General features: G+C 39.4%; 1 protein-coding gene across 1 annotated transcript in view; it reads right to left on the reverse strand.

Annotated features, from left to right (window-relative positions):
- Positions 1-16775, reverse strand: part of Slc9c1 (solute carrier family 9 member C1) — a 70531-nt gene that overhangs the window by 31488 nt on the left and 22268 nt on the right. The window contains exons 10-14 of the mRNA XM_041672703.1: positions 14460-14541; positions 13806-13972; positions 11651-11776; positions 3961-4058; positions 449-568 (exon numbers count right to left, since the gene is read on the reverse strand). Coding sequence (XP_041528637.1) covers positions 449-568; positions 3961-4058; positions 11651-11776; positions 13806-13972; positions 14460-14541 — 593 coding nt within the window. The remainder of the gene's footprint in view (positions 1-448; positions 569-3960; positions 4059-11650; positions 11777-13805; positions 13973-14459; positions 14542-16775) is intronic.

Below are 16775 nucleotides of genomic sequence, written 5' to 3' on the forward strand. Positions count from 1 at the left end.
AAGACAACATTACTGAAACTCATGTAGGGACACAGACAGACAGACAGACATTAAAGTAGTAAAATGACTGAGTAGTTTGGAAGAAGAGTTTGGGGTGAAAAAAGAATGTAACAGGGTAGAATGTGTATGTGTATTAAAATGTCACAATCAAACATTATTGTGTCTAATTAACATGGTAATTAGATATTAACTAGACATTTAGCACAGTAGTAGTATGCTTGCCTAGCATACACAGCATACACAGCATGTTAAGAAAACAAAATACGCCAGTCTACAAAATATAAACAAAATGTTATTCTTATATCTTTTTAAAAATAATATTTGTATTTATGTAAAGAATTAGATTTTAATCTACTTCAAAATAGTTTGCAAAGTATTTAGGTTATAATTTGAAAAGGAACTAACTTTCGGAAGTTAGCATCACATCTCTTATTCTAGGTTTGCTCACCTCGATGGAACCCCTTTATCTTTTTTAGTATTATATACCCAGTTGAGTAGTAATTTTCTAAGGAAGGAGAGGAGTTTTTTGCCTTCAGAATAACTCTTTAAGTTCTCAGGACTCATATACCTACAAATATACAGAGAAATCATTCAATATGTTTTAAATACTTTGACAGAAGTCCAATGCAACACTGTCAGAACACAGAAGGACTATTTTGTGCAATAATGACTAAGCAAGATGTTTCATAGCATAGCCCCAAGCCCTGAATTGTAGATATACAAGTGTGTCATCAGGTTGTGAGACCAAGTCATTGAAAGGAGTCCAGATTATTAGGGATACATATACTAAGATCTAAAGGTCCAGGGAGAAACAGTCAGCCTTCTTTCAAGTATTTGTCACCTAGATTTTTATTTCAGATGCCCTCATCTGTTATGGCAATGAAGAAATGATCTACCTACCATTCTTGTTCGTGGAGATAGAATGAGCTATGTCAGGCGGGGATAACTGAGCAGTACATAAAACATCCATCGCCCCTCATACAGGATTCCCTTCAGACAAGTAGTTGGGTTTATGTAATTACAAAACGGTAAACGTTAACTTGGAGAGGTCATTCTTATAAGAGACACAAAGGCAGGTTGCCAGCACTTACCAGAAGCTGCTAAAACAGATTTCTTTTAACTTTTGTATTGAAACAGCTCCAATCTGTGAGCAGTGGCTTGGTTTTTCCTTAGCAAGCCCTCTTGATTTGATAAAGAGCTTATCTTTACCAGGTATTTCATTGTCTTTATTGAAAAGTTCACCCTGCTTTGCGTCCTAATGTGTCGTGTTGCTTACTTGAAGAATATTGGAACCCTGAGTGCCAAGACTGACTTTGTTTTTCCTCTTGATTAGTTTGTCTCACCCTGAAATCCATGTAATTCTTTTGTTCTAGATATGTTGATCTCGTTGAGAATAACGAAGTCATTAGTTTTGCAGGATTTAATATTATAAAGCATTTACATGGAAATTCTTCAAAGTCTATACAATCCAATTCATCTTTAAGTTATAAATAGTTATTGAACTAATCTAAAATGGTTGTTACATACTACAGATAAACTGTGAAGAAATACTGATTTCTGTCCTTAAGGGTCCAGTAGATCGATGTGTTGAAACATGCAAGTCACCACTTCTATAACTGTTGTCATGGAGATAATAATAGGAAACTCTCTACAGACAAAGTGGACATATAAACCAAGTTCTGGAGAATTAGGAACCCTTTTTAACAGAATTATTATCTTAAAGAAGATCTGGAAATTTACAGGTTCTTATGAATCCTAATATTATGTGATCCCAGACCACTAATTACAAAGTCATCAATCACTAAGGCAAAAGCGAGATGTCCGGAGGACTGAGAGGGAATGGATACAAGGGAGTCAACGGTGGGACCAGGAAGGAGCACAGAGGGCCTGAAGGGACAATGTGGGAGGTGGTCGTGACATATGGCAATTTTACTCACACGCACAGAACACATATTCAGTATCCACATGTCAGGCCACATACTCGGTAGCTCAGGCACTTAGATTTCCGTTTCATGTGAACATGTTCACCACTGACACCTCACTTGGAGAAATAGTGTTGCTCTGAATCCCAGCTCTGCGACTTGTTAGATAAATAACCTCAAGTAAGCTAGTAAACTTTTCTGTCCTTCACATCCTTCCAGTGCATCATGAAGATAAGAAGAGCATGTCTTTTAGAAACTTTGGTGAGGGAAAACTAGGAAATGCACAGAACATGTTCAAAGTGTTGTCTGGCACTCAGCAAGAACAAACAATGTATTCAGAGTGTTATTTCACAGGGTATTGCACAGGCCCTATGAATAGGTTCTGGTACCCTTTGCAAGTCTTCTGCATCTCCTATTCGTAGAGTTGTTTTTCTTACCCCAGAAAACCCCAACCTGTGGAGCTACTGAATGACTCCAATAAAGAAATGGCAAAATCAGTTTCAATGCCACCAAGGGAAAAAGCACACACTGAGAACAAGTGTGATCAATAGTTCTCTAGCAGTGGGAATATAGGGTCACTACTCTGATGCTGTCTTTAGGGCCTGGCATGCAATTTGGCATGCATTGCTACTAAATATGTGTCCCACATGTGTGAATACATTTTCACATGTCCCAGCAATCTCCTCCAGTCTGTTTGTGCTCCACCCTTGTGCCCACTGTTGACCCTGTCTTTGTGTCAATTCCCTCTGGGTCCTCTGGTCATGGCTTGCTTCTGCCTTAGTGCTTGATTAAAGATTAAAAACAAATCAAGTTGGCGTTTTGCTCTCTGATGCTTTGTTTTTGTCACTTTGCCTCTCCCAGACAATGGAGTGACAATGACTTTTTTATTCATTAAAATATTTCTGCTGGGCTCTGTATATATCTGTCTTCTCTACAGAGGACATTGCATTATTTCAAAAAGACATATCTTCCAAGCTCCTTCAATTATATGGAGATTATCCAAGCATTTGAAAGGTATGGGTTTAGAGAAAAAATGAATTCTGTGTTATACATTGAGATATTTAGATACATACTTAGGAACCCAAGTTTTAAGTAGCATATTCTTTATCTTCCTTCCTGGATATATAAAATGTCATAATGATTTACACAGACTGGCTGTAAATGAAAACTCTTATGCTCTTGGAAGAAAGTCTGTGCTTAAACTAAGAGTATTTATTGAGCATCTGTGTTCCTTATAGATGTCTGTGCTGCATGTGATGGATAAATCATAACTCTCTTCTCATATATAGTTTTTCTCTTTACTGTATTGGGTAGCACATGTGAATGGACATAAGATTGGTACATCACATTTAGGATGTATGGTCACCAAATGTGTCCCATTTATGTGGGATAATGAGCCAAGTGTACAGCTCTAAGCAGAATCTGAAAATGACCTTGGCATCATTTCAGCTAAATTTGAATTTCTTTGACATTAAGGGGGAGATCCAGATCTGGGAGGCATGTCTGGGCTTTGGGTAGACATGTCAACTGCACTGCATTTGAATTGTTCTCCTACTCCATAGATCTTTCATTCCCTTACTGAGGGCGACCTGAGCATGCTCCCCCAACTCAGCAGCTTTCCTTAGACAGTGGATCTAAGGAAATCAGTACCAGATTGAAGATATATGCTTAGTGTTGACAGAGGACATGTGGGGTCCGTCTGTGCTTTGGGAAGGCACACCTGGAGAGATTAAGGAACACTTGGCCTCTGTTCAGAAAGGCTAAAAGGACAAGTACTTCACTACTACAGTTTAGCTTTGCACATGGGAAACAAAGGAAGAAAAAGGGCTATTTCCTTCAGAAGATTCTTGCCAAATACTCCAGCCTGGAGGACTCAAGGTGGAAAACGGAAAGAAGGAGATTCAGTTTGAGGGTGGGGTGCAAAGCAGGGAGTGGTTTGCGCATGTGATACCAGATGGCCAAAGGTTACAACACACAGGCACGAAAACTCCTGCACACAGTGGCTGAGGGTCAAGCCCTCTCTTGGTAGTGTACTTACTCTCCCTTCTTCTCACCAAAGCTTCCGGCTGCACCTACCAACAACTGCACTGCATTCTGGGATAGGATCTCATTCCTGTATTGTCGTTGGTAGCTCGCCTGAAAGAAGTGTTGATTAAAATTATTTATATGCTTTTGGGCACAATGACAACTTATTCCCTCCTTAATAGAAAAAAAGGATGTGTGATAAAGAAATTAAACTCCCCAGATGACCTAACATGCTTGAAGAAAGAATCTTTCTACAGAATCTGGGTCAGTATGTCAACATAGCGAAGATCTGGGCCTTTGGGTAGAATAACCTGCTTCTGCGGGAAACTCTGGAACTTCTAGTCCTTGCCCATGATTCCAAAAAGTAGAGTTCAATGAAAAATAGCTCTGGGGTTGTTACAAGTTGTGTCCCACTGAGAAACTCCTGGTGGATATTAGAATATTAAGGGCATTTAGAAATACTGACAAATTAAAGTGACCTTGGTTCATCTTTTTTTTTTAAGCCTATGTTTCCAAATATTTCACAACACAACTCTGCTGGCTTCTATCTATTAGATGATATAGTCACCCCTTCATTGTGTTTATTGATGATCTGCTGAGCTTCAGCGACTGTGAGAGCCATCACCGGTTGAGTGGTACCTGACAGAAGCAAGCTGATGATGGTTGAGAATCACTGCATAGAATACATTTCTAAACTGAAATGTAGAATGTGATGGAAGGTTCCTGGGTCTGTAGTTGGCACTCTGTACACAACCAATGATGAGAGTACAACTCTTTTCCTCTTGGAGGGTACTAGAAGGATAAATTCACTAGCTGTAGGAATGAAGGATTTAAAAACTGCTCTTGGGGCTGGGGATCCAGCACTTGCCCAGCATGTAACGGCCTGGGCTTCATCCTCAGTGCAATTAAAAAAACATGTTTCAATAAGGCAGCAATCTTTTCTTTAAACAGCATAAAAGAACATAAAAATATATATATAATTAAAATATTATTATTAGCCTTAAAGTTAAAAATAGCAGTTTGTTGGGAAAAATTGATGAAGTTGAAAACAATATGGACACCATGAAATCTTAGAAATGTTAATAGCAAAGTGGCTAGAAACTAGAAAATATAAATTTTTAATCATTTTCACGAAACAGAAAACATAAAACAACCCCAGTTTATTCCACAAAGCAACTCTTCTTGAGTTAATTGGTCTATATATGTTTTATTTTGTGAAGAGTCTAGTCCATTCTATGTCTGGCAGATGCAAAGTTGCTTTTTCAGGACAATGTTAGAGATCCAGGTTTATCTGAATTTGAAGCCTTTCTTCCTGGATTCTGAATAACTCTCTCGTTACACTATACTTTCTTTTCTAGCGTATAACAGTAGAGAAGATATTCTTTCATTTAGTCAGAACTGGTTGAAATCTGAACAACAGTATCAAGTTTTGAAGATTACAAGAGGCCAGTTGGAATAAAGACTGCGGAGATGAAACTGACCACATGACAATAAACATGCAAAGAGGGATAAGGTGAAGAACGAGTACATGCATGCGCAAACTGAGGAGATTGAATCTGCCTTGAAAAAAAAAAAGATTTCTTGTTTAAGAAAACACAGCACAGAAGCCCAATATCAAAAATCATGGGTGAAACAGCCGTAATCAAACAGTTGAGGGGAGAAATAAAGAAGGTACAGAGGCTGTTGATTGTAGAAATCCCATGTTGAGATGAACAGAAAGAACTGCAAAGGTCACGCAGTCATCTTAAGTCCCCTCTTTATCACACGGGGAGAATAAAGAGTAAACATGTTAAGCTCTGAGTCACACACAAGAGTAATTAGAGAAGACCTTTAGTGGAGTCATCTGTATTTGTTTTGGGGTTCTGAAATGCTGTGTTTTCTTGAAATCAATCAAAAAAAAAATCTTGAAGTGACTTAAAACCATGGTCTTGTAAAATGCTACACACCAATGAAATCAAAATAAGTTGGCAAACATCTAAGTGGGTAAAGATGCTATAATTCATTTTATAAATATTAATTATAAATATATACCACTCTACTGCCTTTGTATAAACATTCACTAACTGGATACAGCTCTTGTATTTTAGGTCTGAAAAGAGTCTTTAGAAAATAAATGATCAAATGCTTGTCTACATCAGGGACATGAGCTACCAGGTCACGCTATACTTGTTCCATAGCTGCATTGAGATGTGTGCCGCTGCTGCTGGTGATGAATGTGACCATCACAAGCTAATAGACTTACTTAGAACGTTAGGAGGGCTGTGTGTGTGTGTGTGTGTGTGTGTGTGAGAGAGAGAGAGAGAGAGAGAGAGAGAGAGAGAGACAGAGAGAGAGAGACAGAGAGAGACAGAGAGACACAGAGAGATTTTTTTTGGTAACTTGATGGCATGACTCTTGAGTACGAGCTCTGTAGATGATAATGGCATTTTGCAATGTCAAAAGTTAAGGCACACCTAACTACTAAATCAATGAGAGGTAAATTGTATAGATGTTTTTGGTTGGAAATGTTGAAAATATCAGCAATAAATATAATAGCAATGTTTTGAAGAATGTGTATTTAAGAGGGTATATGTATAAAAAGCTGACTGTTTACAGAGTAAAGAAATTATTAGGGGGCTGGAGAGATGGATCAAAGGTTAAGAGCACTGACTGCTCTTCCAGAGGTCCTGAGTTCAATTCCCAGCAACCACATGGTGGCTCACAGCCATCTATGGTGAGATCTGGTGCCCTCTTCTGGCAAGCATACATGGAAGGAATGTTGTATACATAATAAATAAATAAATCTTTAAAAAAAGAAATTATTAGGGAGAATATAAAATTAAAGAGAAAGCCATGAGAAGGAAGTAAAATTGTTTTAGAACACTGAACTAAATTAATATTTATATACTCAGCCATTGGTACAGGGCCACATATGCTATTTTTCTTCTCTAAAAATAAAATTATAGGAAGAATGAGAAAAAGAAAACAATATATAATATATATTTATTATAAATTAGTCTATGGTAATGCTTTTAATTAGAAATTGGTAGCTAAATAATAATTCATAGTTTATGATAAAGTTATATATGCTTTTTTTTTTTGAGACAGTATCTTACTGTATAGACCAGGCTGACATGGAACCCACAGAGATTAGCCTACCTCTGCCTCCACAGTGCTTAAAAAAAGGCATGTGTCACCATGCCCAACTAAATATGCTTTTCAAAGTTAGCTTAACAGACAGAGGAACAAAAACACTGAGCATTTCTACATTAAAGAAGGAAAGAAATGTCAGGGAAGGGAATGCAGGGAAGTAAAAGCAAAAATACCAAGAGAGATGCCAGAGATGAAGAGACTTAAGATGTCCAAATAGCCTGACTGCTTTTTCTAATAAAATACAGACATTGCTCAGAGAGGTTTAAGTGAACAAATATTGGGTACCAACTATGCACCTCATCTTATGCTGTTTAGTATTACACATACATTATTAGATGTATTAATAAATCACAGTTGTTGGGATTTTGCTACTTTACTAGATTTACATGGAAGGGAAAATGAACTCATTAAAAAGTAAAATTTATTCTATGTCCCTTCCTAGAGAAATCCTCCCTAGATAGCTATGGATTGATGGGGATGGGAGAGAGAGTGGGGAATGGAATGGGAGGATGAAATGGGGAGGCAGAGGAATGAGGGACAGAAGGAAAGAGATACAGCTAAAACTAGGGGTCATTTGAGGGGTTGTATGGAAGCCTAATACAATAGAAGTTTCTTAAAATAATACTTAAGTGAAAGAAAGCTAAACAGAATCACCAAGTAACAGAGGAGACAGAATCCCAACTAGAAATCATTTGCCTCCAAAGGAAACCCAAAGTGCTGGTGATGAGTTACGTATAATTGAGTTGTTGGCCAAAGAGCTTTCAAATAACCCACCCGATGGCCAAGGCTATTGGTTGCTCTGCACAAAGTCATGGTAAAATCCCATACCTAACAACAACACTTACATAAATCAGTGAACACAGAGGAGCTGAGCCAGCTCCCACCTAGAGTCTTCCTTCATCTTTACTGACGAGTGTTCACGATCGTACAAGGTACTCTGCATGCCACTAGAGGCACTAGAGAGCTAATCACCAACCCAGCTGAAAGCACTGTGCTCTACAGGTGATGACTTGCCAGCAAGGGAGGCTGGGGCAACGGTGGAAGAAGAGAGGGACAGACTGTAGGAGCCAATAGGGATGGACCGACACCTGTGTGCACTCACAGAGATGGCGGCAGCAGGCACAGGGCCTGTGAAAGCCTAAGTCATGGTTCCAGCACTGAGAAGTGAAATGGACACAAGCCCCCATCCCTAATCCAGAAACTATCTCCAACTGGCAACCTCTCAAAAAGCAAAAATTAGTTTTCTTCAACAGAGAAAGAACTCCACTGGGTAAACAAAAGTGAAGGGCTCACCACAAACCCGGAAGTAGATGGCCAGCACAAAATGGACTCAATAGTATTTTGAGAGATATTTGTCCTCTAATTCTTTTTTTTTAAATATTTATTTATTATGTATACAATATTCTGTCTGTGTGTATGTCTGCAGGCCAGAAGAGGGCACCAGACCTCATTCCAGATGGTTGTGAGCCACCATGTGGTTGCCAGGAATTGAACTCAGGACCTTTGGAAGAGCAGGCAATGCTCTTAACCACTGAGCCATCTCTCCCGCCCCCCCTCTAATTCTTTATATGTGCTATTTTTTGTTTTTACCTTACAAGCCTTTTGTTTGTATACTATGTTTTCCAATTTGATGTTTATCTGGGATCTCTCTCTCTCTCTCTCTCTCTCTCTCTCTGTGCATGTCTACATCTATATTTATTTCTTGTGTTTTTCTTTGGATCTTTTTTTCTGTTTGTTTTGTCCTATTTCAGTTTGTTTTTATCGTAACTTATATCATTTATCATTATCATTATTATTGTTATATGACTATTGGTTTTCTAATGAGCTAGAGAAAAGAGAGGTATAGATTTGGGTGGGTAGGAAGGTGGGGATCTCGGGGGAGTTGGGAAGGAAAATTGTAATAAGAATACATTGTCTGAAACAAATCTATTTTCAATAAAAAAATTTTAAGTAAAATTTAATAATACAATGTAAAAAATTACCAGTATACAGTCTTTTTTTAACTCTGGGAAATAACGTGTGTATGCGTGTGCTCGCGTGAAGTATGTGTGGCAATAGGAATGGGGCAGAAACAGGTGTTGGTGGCAGCTGTGGGGTGGAAGCCCAATTGCAGAAACTGTGTGGTAAGCACATTGCTTGGAGAAACTGAGCCATGCAGCAAGGTGAGCATTGAAGATGATCAAGTGTGTCTGCCTGTATGTGAGCAGGCCATGCATCAAGGAGACACGCAGCAAGAACATGGCGGATGCTGAGGTTTGGGCTTTTAGGTGGCAGTCTCGGGATGCTGCTGACTTAAGTGAGGAGTGGGTGGCAGCTTTTCATGCAAAAGGGGAGGCTGAGCCAAACATTTGGAGAAGTAGGTTGGAAATAGTCTGCTGTCCTGATTTTAAGATAGTATACTGCATGAGCGGCATATTCAGATAGATATAGATTATACAGTTGTACTAGTGGCTGGTTTTTCCACAGCTTTTTCTGTGACACTGAAATGTTTCATTCTGGGAAGTTTCACAGAAGAAACAGGAAACTGACTTCTATTTCATAGGCCCTGTAACAATAGATGGCGTGCAGTTCCCCGTATGCCATCACATTCTTCTTCAGAGGTGGAGATGAACTCAAACGCCCTTTCTGATTCCCTAATCAAAGGGAACAGTCAGTCACCAGAGTTAAAACAAGTCAAACAGGGCAGGCCTGATCACTCAGAGTTAGGCCAGCGCCAGCCCTGTCTCCCTTCTTTCTAAATCCTCTACTTTGAAACCGAGGTTTGGTTGCTGTCTATCCTGTTCCGGTTTCCTTCTGACCTGCACTTGACTCTCATTTCTGCTGGCTTGCCTTCAAGAAAGTGCACTTCCCTGTCTTTACTTTAGAAGCAATTCAGACGTAATTCCAAGGCAATACCCTGGTGATTGACTTTTCTCCATTTACCAGGGTCCATGATCCCCTGGATCATAGCTTTCAAAGAGATGGAAGAGCTACAAAGCAACAGCAGCAGCAGCAACAACAACAAAGACCAAAACCCCTTCCCCCATGCTCACCTAACTGTGTAAGAGGCCATTCTTGCCCTTCAGGTGGGAACCCTTAATTTGCTACGACAAGTTTAAAGTCTGCAGGTGGGGTTGAGCATGAGACAGCCATGGCATTCACCCAGTGTGGGTCTGGTATTGCTATTTCCAAGTACTCGGGTTCGTGAGGAAGCCCAGTTTAAGAGAACATGTCTGCCTTGATTACAGACAAAGAGAGAAGACTCACAGCTTATAGATAACCCATTTCCCAAGCTGAATGAGCAAGCAGAGGCTTGGAATCCTGAATGGCTGTAATAGGTGAAAACCACAGATTATTCTATGTGTGAGAAGAATGAACGTGGTTGCTGCGGAAGGTTGAGTCACAGCCTGTGGTCAGAATTCTGACCTGGACGGAAAGCTGAAACTAGGCTGGAAGGAACTGCCCCAAGTCCTGTTCACTGCTGCACTACAGAACTGCCCTAATTTTAACTGAGATTTTGAGTTAAAGCACAAAAGTCTCTGTAAGTGTTACAACCCAGATGGGAAGGTGTCTTGGCAGCCCAGAGCCAAGGAATGACCTTGGTGTGACCACAGTGTCACAAGGCACAAACCTCACACAGGAGAGATTTGTTGGGAGGGAAATACCCAGGAGGGTAGCTGCCTCCGCAAAGGTGAGGAGCAGGAGAGAACTGTGCAGAACATGAGATTTATATAGGTTTTCTTTTGTGTCAGGGAGGCACTTTCCAGGGTGGCCTGGGATTTGGAGGGTTTATGTGGTTTGGCCTTGGAGCTAGATCAAGAGTAGGGATTTTTCTTGTAGGGTGGAGCCTGACCTCTGGCACAATTTGGGACTGGGAATGGTGGTTACCACCTTTAGGAAACAGCTGTTAGGACCCTTAGGGAAATTTCAGGGAGGCGCCTGGCCACTGGAGCTCCTCAGGTGGGGACCTGGCCACTTACATGCTTTGAGGGTTTACAACGTTTATGAAGTTACACGGCGGCGTTTACAAAGGGAGTGTCTGCCTGCTTGAGTTGTCATGAATAGCCCACAGCCTCTATCTGTGTTTACTGGAAGATATGGTAGAAATCTTTGGAAAATAACTGGACAGAAATCGTAGAGGACAGGGCCTTAGAGCCAGCTAAAGGCACCCATTTGCATCTCTGAAACTCTCAAATTAAACAACCTTTCCTTAATCTGTTTTGAATATCTTTCCTTCCTCCTCCCTCTCTGCCTCCCTCCCTCCTTTCTTTCTTCTTCCATTTTCCTCACTCCCTCACTGTCTCTTTCACTCTTCTCTCATTTCTCTCTGAATTCCCCCAGACACTGGTGGTGGATGTTGCATAGCATTCTTAGGTAGACAGAATCAAAATATATTGGGCAAGGGAAAATCTGCCCAGTCCAGTTTTGGGTCCCCAGTATTTTTTTTTTTTTTTTTCGAGACAGGGTTTCTCTGTGGCTTTGGAGCCTGTCCTGGAACTAGCTCTGTAGACCAGGCTGGTCTCGAACTCACAGAGATCCGCCTGCCTCTGCGGTCCCCAGTATTTTTAAAGGAGTTGCAGAAGAGAACTAACTATCTGTGCTGAGAGGAGACGCCTGTTGGCCAGCTCCATTGCTTCAATGTTGAGGGTCTCATCTATTTCCTTGTTACAGTCTGGACACTTCACCTTCTGATGCTCTGTTGTTTCTTCTTGGTTCAACTAATAAAACAAATGAAAAGAAACAAAAACTCTCCATGAATATTAATGTATTGTTTAGCAGAAATGTCTACAATCTCACATTAGATTTTTGGGGGGACATGGCAGAAAATCTGATAGATATATAAAAATATCTTAGTGCTCCACATTTGCTCAAGTGTCCAAACCATTGATTCAGTTCTAGGAGATAAAATAATTGCCAGGTGGTGGGGAAGGAGTTGCACCTTTCCTTTCTGTGAAATTCGAGAGCTTATAAAAGCTATCACATAGAAAGTCACACTTTGACTTAGTGGTCCTATGTGGTTTCCTCACAGCCTCAGCATCCCTTGGAAACACACATACTCTCATCGCCCACTGCAACAGAACTGGGGGAGCTGGGTAACAATCCCTACGTCTGCTGCTCTTAGAGATTGATGTTCACTGGTTTAAACGAATCATTTAAGACAGGAAAAAAAGTGATCATGAGTTTAAAAGATATGAATTTAGAAAATTTGCCAATGGAGTAAGCTGAAGTTCGGAGGAAATCATTCGCTCAAGCTGATGGAACAGACCTACAGAGACAGCCCTCTAATTCCAGCTACTAGGGCTGTGGTTCTCAACTTTCCTGGTGCCGTGACCCTTTAAGACAACTGTTCCTCATGACGTGGTGACCCCAACCATAAAATTATTTTCGCTGCTATTTCATAACTGCAATTTTGCTACTGTTCTGAATCATAAACTAGATATCTGTGTTTTCTAATGGTCTTAGGCAGCTCTTGTGAAAGGGTTGTGTAAACCCAAAGGGGTCATGATCTGCAGGTTGAGAACTATTGTACTGGAGAGACTAAGGCAGGAAGATGGCAATTCAAGGCTTTTGTGGGCTGCAGAATATGTTTGCAAGGTCGTTCTTCATGACTTAGGTTGGAGATGTAGCTTTGTTGTAGTGTGCTTTCCTAGTGCAAGGCTCTGAGTTCTGTCCTCTGCTTTTAAAATGAGCAATTAGTTAAAAGCTAGAATATAAACCAGGTCTTCTGAGTGTGAGGCAAGGGACACATCTATAATGCAGTAATCACCCCATGACATAAAGAGGACAATACTAGCACTTGATTATCTGCTCCCAAAACGAATCAAGCGTCAAGACCGATGGCCTGGGCACTGCCCTATGACCAGATGGGGAGTGGAGTGGAAATGCTCCACACCACAGCATGCATCAGAATCTCTTGTGGGAGCAGGGAGCTCTGGAGTGTTCCAGACAATTCTGATGCAGCAGGTCAGCAAAACGCTGTAATCAGATACTCAATAAAACTGAGGAAAGCCTTGGAATCAGCTCAGTTTCTGTCTAACCAGAAAGTGAATGAAAACGGACATGGTAGAAGGCATTGGAAGAGAAGAGTGACATTGGGAAGACCCAGGAACACTGTAGACTATTTCCTTCATGGCAGCTATGATTTAATGCTTTGAAAAAAAAAATCAGGTTCTCTCATAGCCCAGACTGATGCTCTGAGCCCTTTAAGATGAGTAAATCTGATCTTGGAGATCCTAAGGTATTTCTCAGCTATAAATAGTGCTATTTCACTCACAGATGAACTTTTTGGTGCTGATCTTGGCTTCTGCTTTCTTCAAAGATACAACTGACTGTAAACTAGGCTGTAACCAGTGCTTGGCACACATAACAACCTAAATAAACTGTGAACAAATAAGTGATTGTAAGACCATTCTCTCTCCTAATCTGGTGAAAAGAAGACATTTTCTGAGCCTCACTTTCTTCTTTTTTACACTATCTTTAAAAGGCAAAGCCAATATGCTGCTCTCTCTTTCCAATTTACATGTATTCCTTCTGTAGTCAAATGGGTTGGGGCTTCTGCCTTGTCACACAATAACCATAAGTCTTCGGATATTTTCCTTACTATTATAGAAAAAAGGACTGACAAATATACTTCCCTATGAATTAAAATTATGAACATTTTGAATTTGAATTAATACTTACAATTTGATCTACATTTAATGGCAATCATATTTACCCTAGTGGAATAGAGAGCTATTGTATGCTTACTGCATATGGATTTTGAAGTATAATTGCCTTCTCAACCATGTTCCAGTCAGCATTAGCAAGATCTTTGTCAAATTTGAGTGCCATGGCTGTAGACTTGGTTAGCTCTTGGAAGTGTTGGAATGTATAATAAACTGATTTATGTTTTGTTGATGTTACATCACGAAGACCTTAGGGACAAAGAATAGATTTTACAAACGGTAGAAGGACGTGATTTTGATATAATTATAAAATTTCCTTAGTTCTTATCCTTATTCAGCACTTATGCATATGTAGTGTGTATTCATCTACTTGCAGGGATACTTGTCTTGTCTGTGTGGTTGTATGTGAAGGCCACATGTTGATGTTGAGATGCCTTCTTCCATCACTTCCTCAACTGTATTTTGTCATGAGAACCTAATAATTCTCACAATAGCATTCTTATCAAAAAGTTGGCTGAATAATTGGATGAACTTACACTACTCTTTAACTACATGAGGTTAATGTAAATAATCATATGAAATAACTTTATTAGCCTGAATAATTTATACATTTTTATACAGTGATTCAATTAGAAAATACTGACTTGCATTTAGATGGATATTTTTTTATTAGCTCTTCTAATGATATTTGGAATAATTTTTTTCTTTTCTCACCATAGTAAACAGTAGAGCTTACCTAGTTTTGTAACTGCCATTGGCAAAATCAATCTATTGATAATCAGGGTAATTAAGCATACTGACACTCCATGAAATAATATCTAGAATTGAAAAAATACATTAAATAAGTATTTAGGATTATTTATTACAATATATTCTGTATTATAGATTTCACTGGGTTGTTATATGCTAACAAACGATTGTATTAAGTGAGGAAGCTGGATGTCGGGCATGAGAAAAGTGATCTGGAGACTCACTATACTCTTGCACACATCCATCTCCAGCCATGTTTTCGGAAAGCAATCAAACGAACAAAAACAGAGTCAGGACTCTGGCTTCCCTCTTGAGGCCTGCAAGATTCTTTGTAATAATCTCACTTTAAGATACAGTAAAGGGAGAAACACTACCATGTCTGTTAGGACTCTGCTGGTGACCACGTCAGAGGAGCAGCAGGTGGCAAAGGAAGCCCAAGGTGTCAGCCCACTAGGAGGGTGAATTTCATTTAGGCAAAGCCATGGGACTACAGAACCCAGAATGTCTTTGTCTTCTGCTGTGATTTTACATGCTTGTTAGTGCAATATTCCTCTGGTATCTTACCTAGTGTGAGTAGATGTGGGGAGATCTACACTGCCTATAATAGAGTCTGTTCATATCTTGGGAACATTCCGTTCAACTGGGTATTTTATCTGTGGATTGTCAAGAAGATGAATCTCCCCCAAGCTGTACTATCTAATTGATAATAAAGATGTCTTATACAGAGTTTTGATGAATAAAAATAAATACAAGGAAAGGCCACACAACCAGGGTCTGTGAGTTTCATCTAAGGAGCTGCCTAGATTGTAGCTCAATTTATTGACAATTAATAATAACAACTGAGTCCCTTAGCCCAGCTAGTTTAAATTTTTTTGACCTTAATGTTAGGAGATATGTTCACAGGTTCGGAGTTTAGAAGTTATCACAGCTGAAACAAAGCTTTGAAATCAACAAAGTTAGACTAAGATTTTTTTTTTGTTTAAATAGCTTTGTAGTAAAACACTCAAGAAGACAATCTGGAGTTTTCAAAAGGCACATAGTTAAATGTGGAACTCTTTAAGGTCAGGGAACAAGAATGAAACAACCCAATTATCATCGGCGAATGTACTTTTCTTGCAAGGACTGGTTGAAAACCAAAGGTGATGATTAATTTCTTATGCCCATTTCTGCCCTCAGTCTCCTGATATAAAAAGTTATTAATGAGTTTTATATTTTGAGTTTCTTTAATGTACCCTAAAGATTAAAGTAGAGCTGACTGATTCTTTTTCATATATAAAAGTTTAGATTTGTGGTTCCTTTAAGATTCCTTAAAAGATTACTATTCAAGATAAGTAATAAAGTAATTGGCCTTTTCTTTGTAACTGTAAAATGCAGCCTGCCAGTAAAAACCGTGACCGAGAAGAATGCCTTTCTGCCCACACGCTTAGTCTACACCAAGTTGTTTGCGTGTGAATGTATGTAGGTTCTTGGGTTAACTTACTCTTCACCTATAGTATGCTTAATCATGTAAGAAAAATTAAAAACATGTTTTTATAGGTATTCATTATAATTCACTAAAAAATAGAATATAAAATCACATTGTAATGCCTAATTGCCTAAAAAACTTTGTTGAAGTATATAAGTTGTAGAAAAAAGGATACAGTAGAAAAAGGAACATGGAAAGAACATAGAATCAAGAAAAAAGCCATCGACGGAGTGTGAGTGTCTTTTTCCCTAAACCCCCTCCAACAGAAAGTCTTAGCTTATGTTGACTCCATGGATTCCTTTCAAAGCCCTGCACTGCTGGAGACTGACCCCGACAGCAGTAGACACTACTTAGACAACTCTCACTGACCAAATCTTTGTTTCCTACATTATTAAATGTGATCCATGAGTGATATAAGGAAATAGAGCAAACACTCAGCGAGAACCCTCTTTGAATGAATGGATTCTAGAATACGTAAATAAAAACTGCGGAGTGGATGTCCTGCAACAGCTGCTGTTTAAAATGACTTACAGATTTTAATTCATCTTCATCTGAAACCCCTTAGACCTGTGAAGAAGGCTGGGTGTCTCTAAACTGGAAGGGGGATGAAAATTATTGGATTTCCTGCCCTAGTCTTGCACGTTCTATGCCAGAAGCCTCACTCAGTCCCTTGTCTCTTGGCTCTCCCTATAGGTTAGTCCACAACTTTCTCGGAATGAGCAAACCACAAAACAAGAACCCTCTCTCTAGGGATGACACGTGGGATGTACTACAAAGTCATGTTCAATACAGAACAACACTCTCATCAAATATTCAAACAGGAAAATGCAGCTTTCT

This window comes from Microtus oregoni, unplaced genomic scaffold, assembly GCF_018167655.1.
Source record: "Microtus oregoni isolate MIOR12 unplaced genomic scaffold, Mior012 000023F_ref0000262, whole genome shotgun sequence".
NCBI lineage: Eukaryota > Metazoa > Chordata > Mammalia > Rodentia > Cricetidae > Microtus > Microtus oregoni.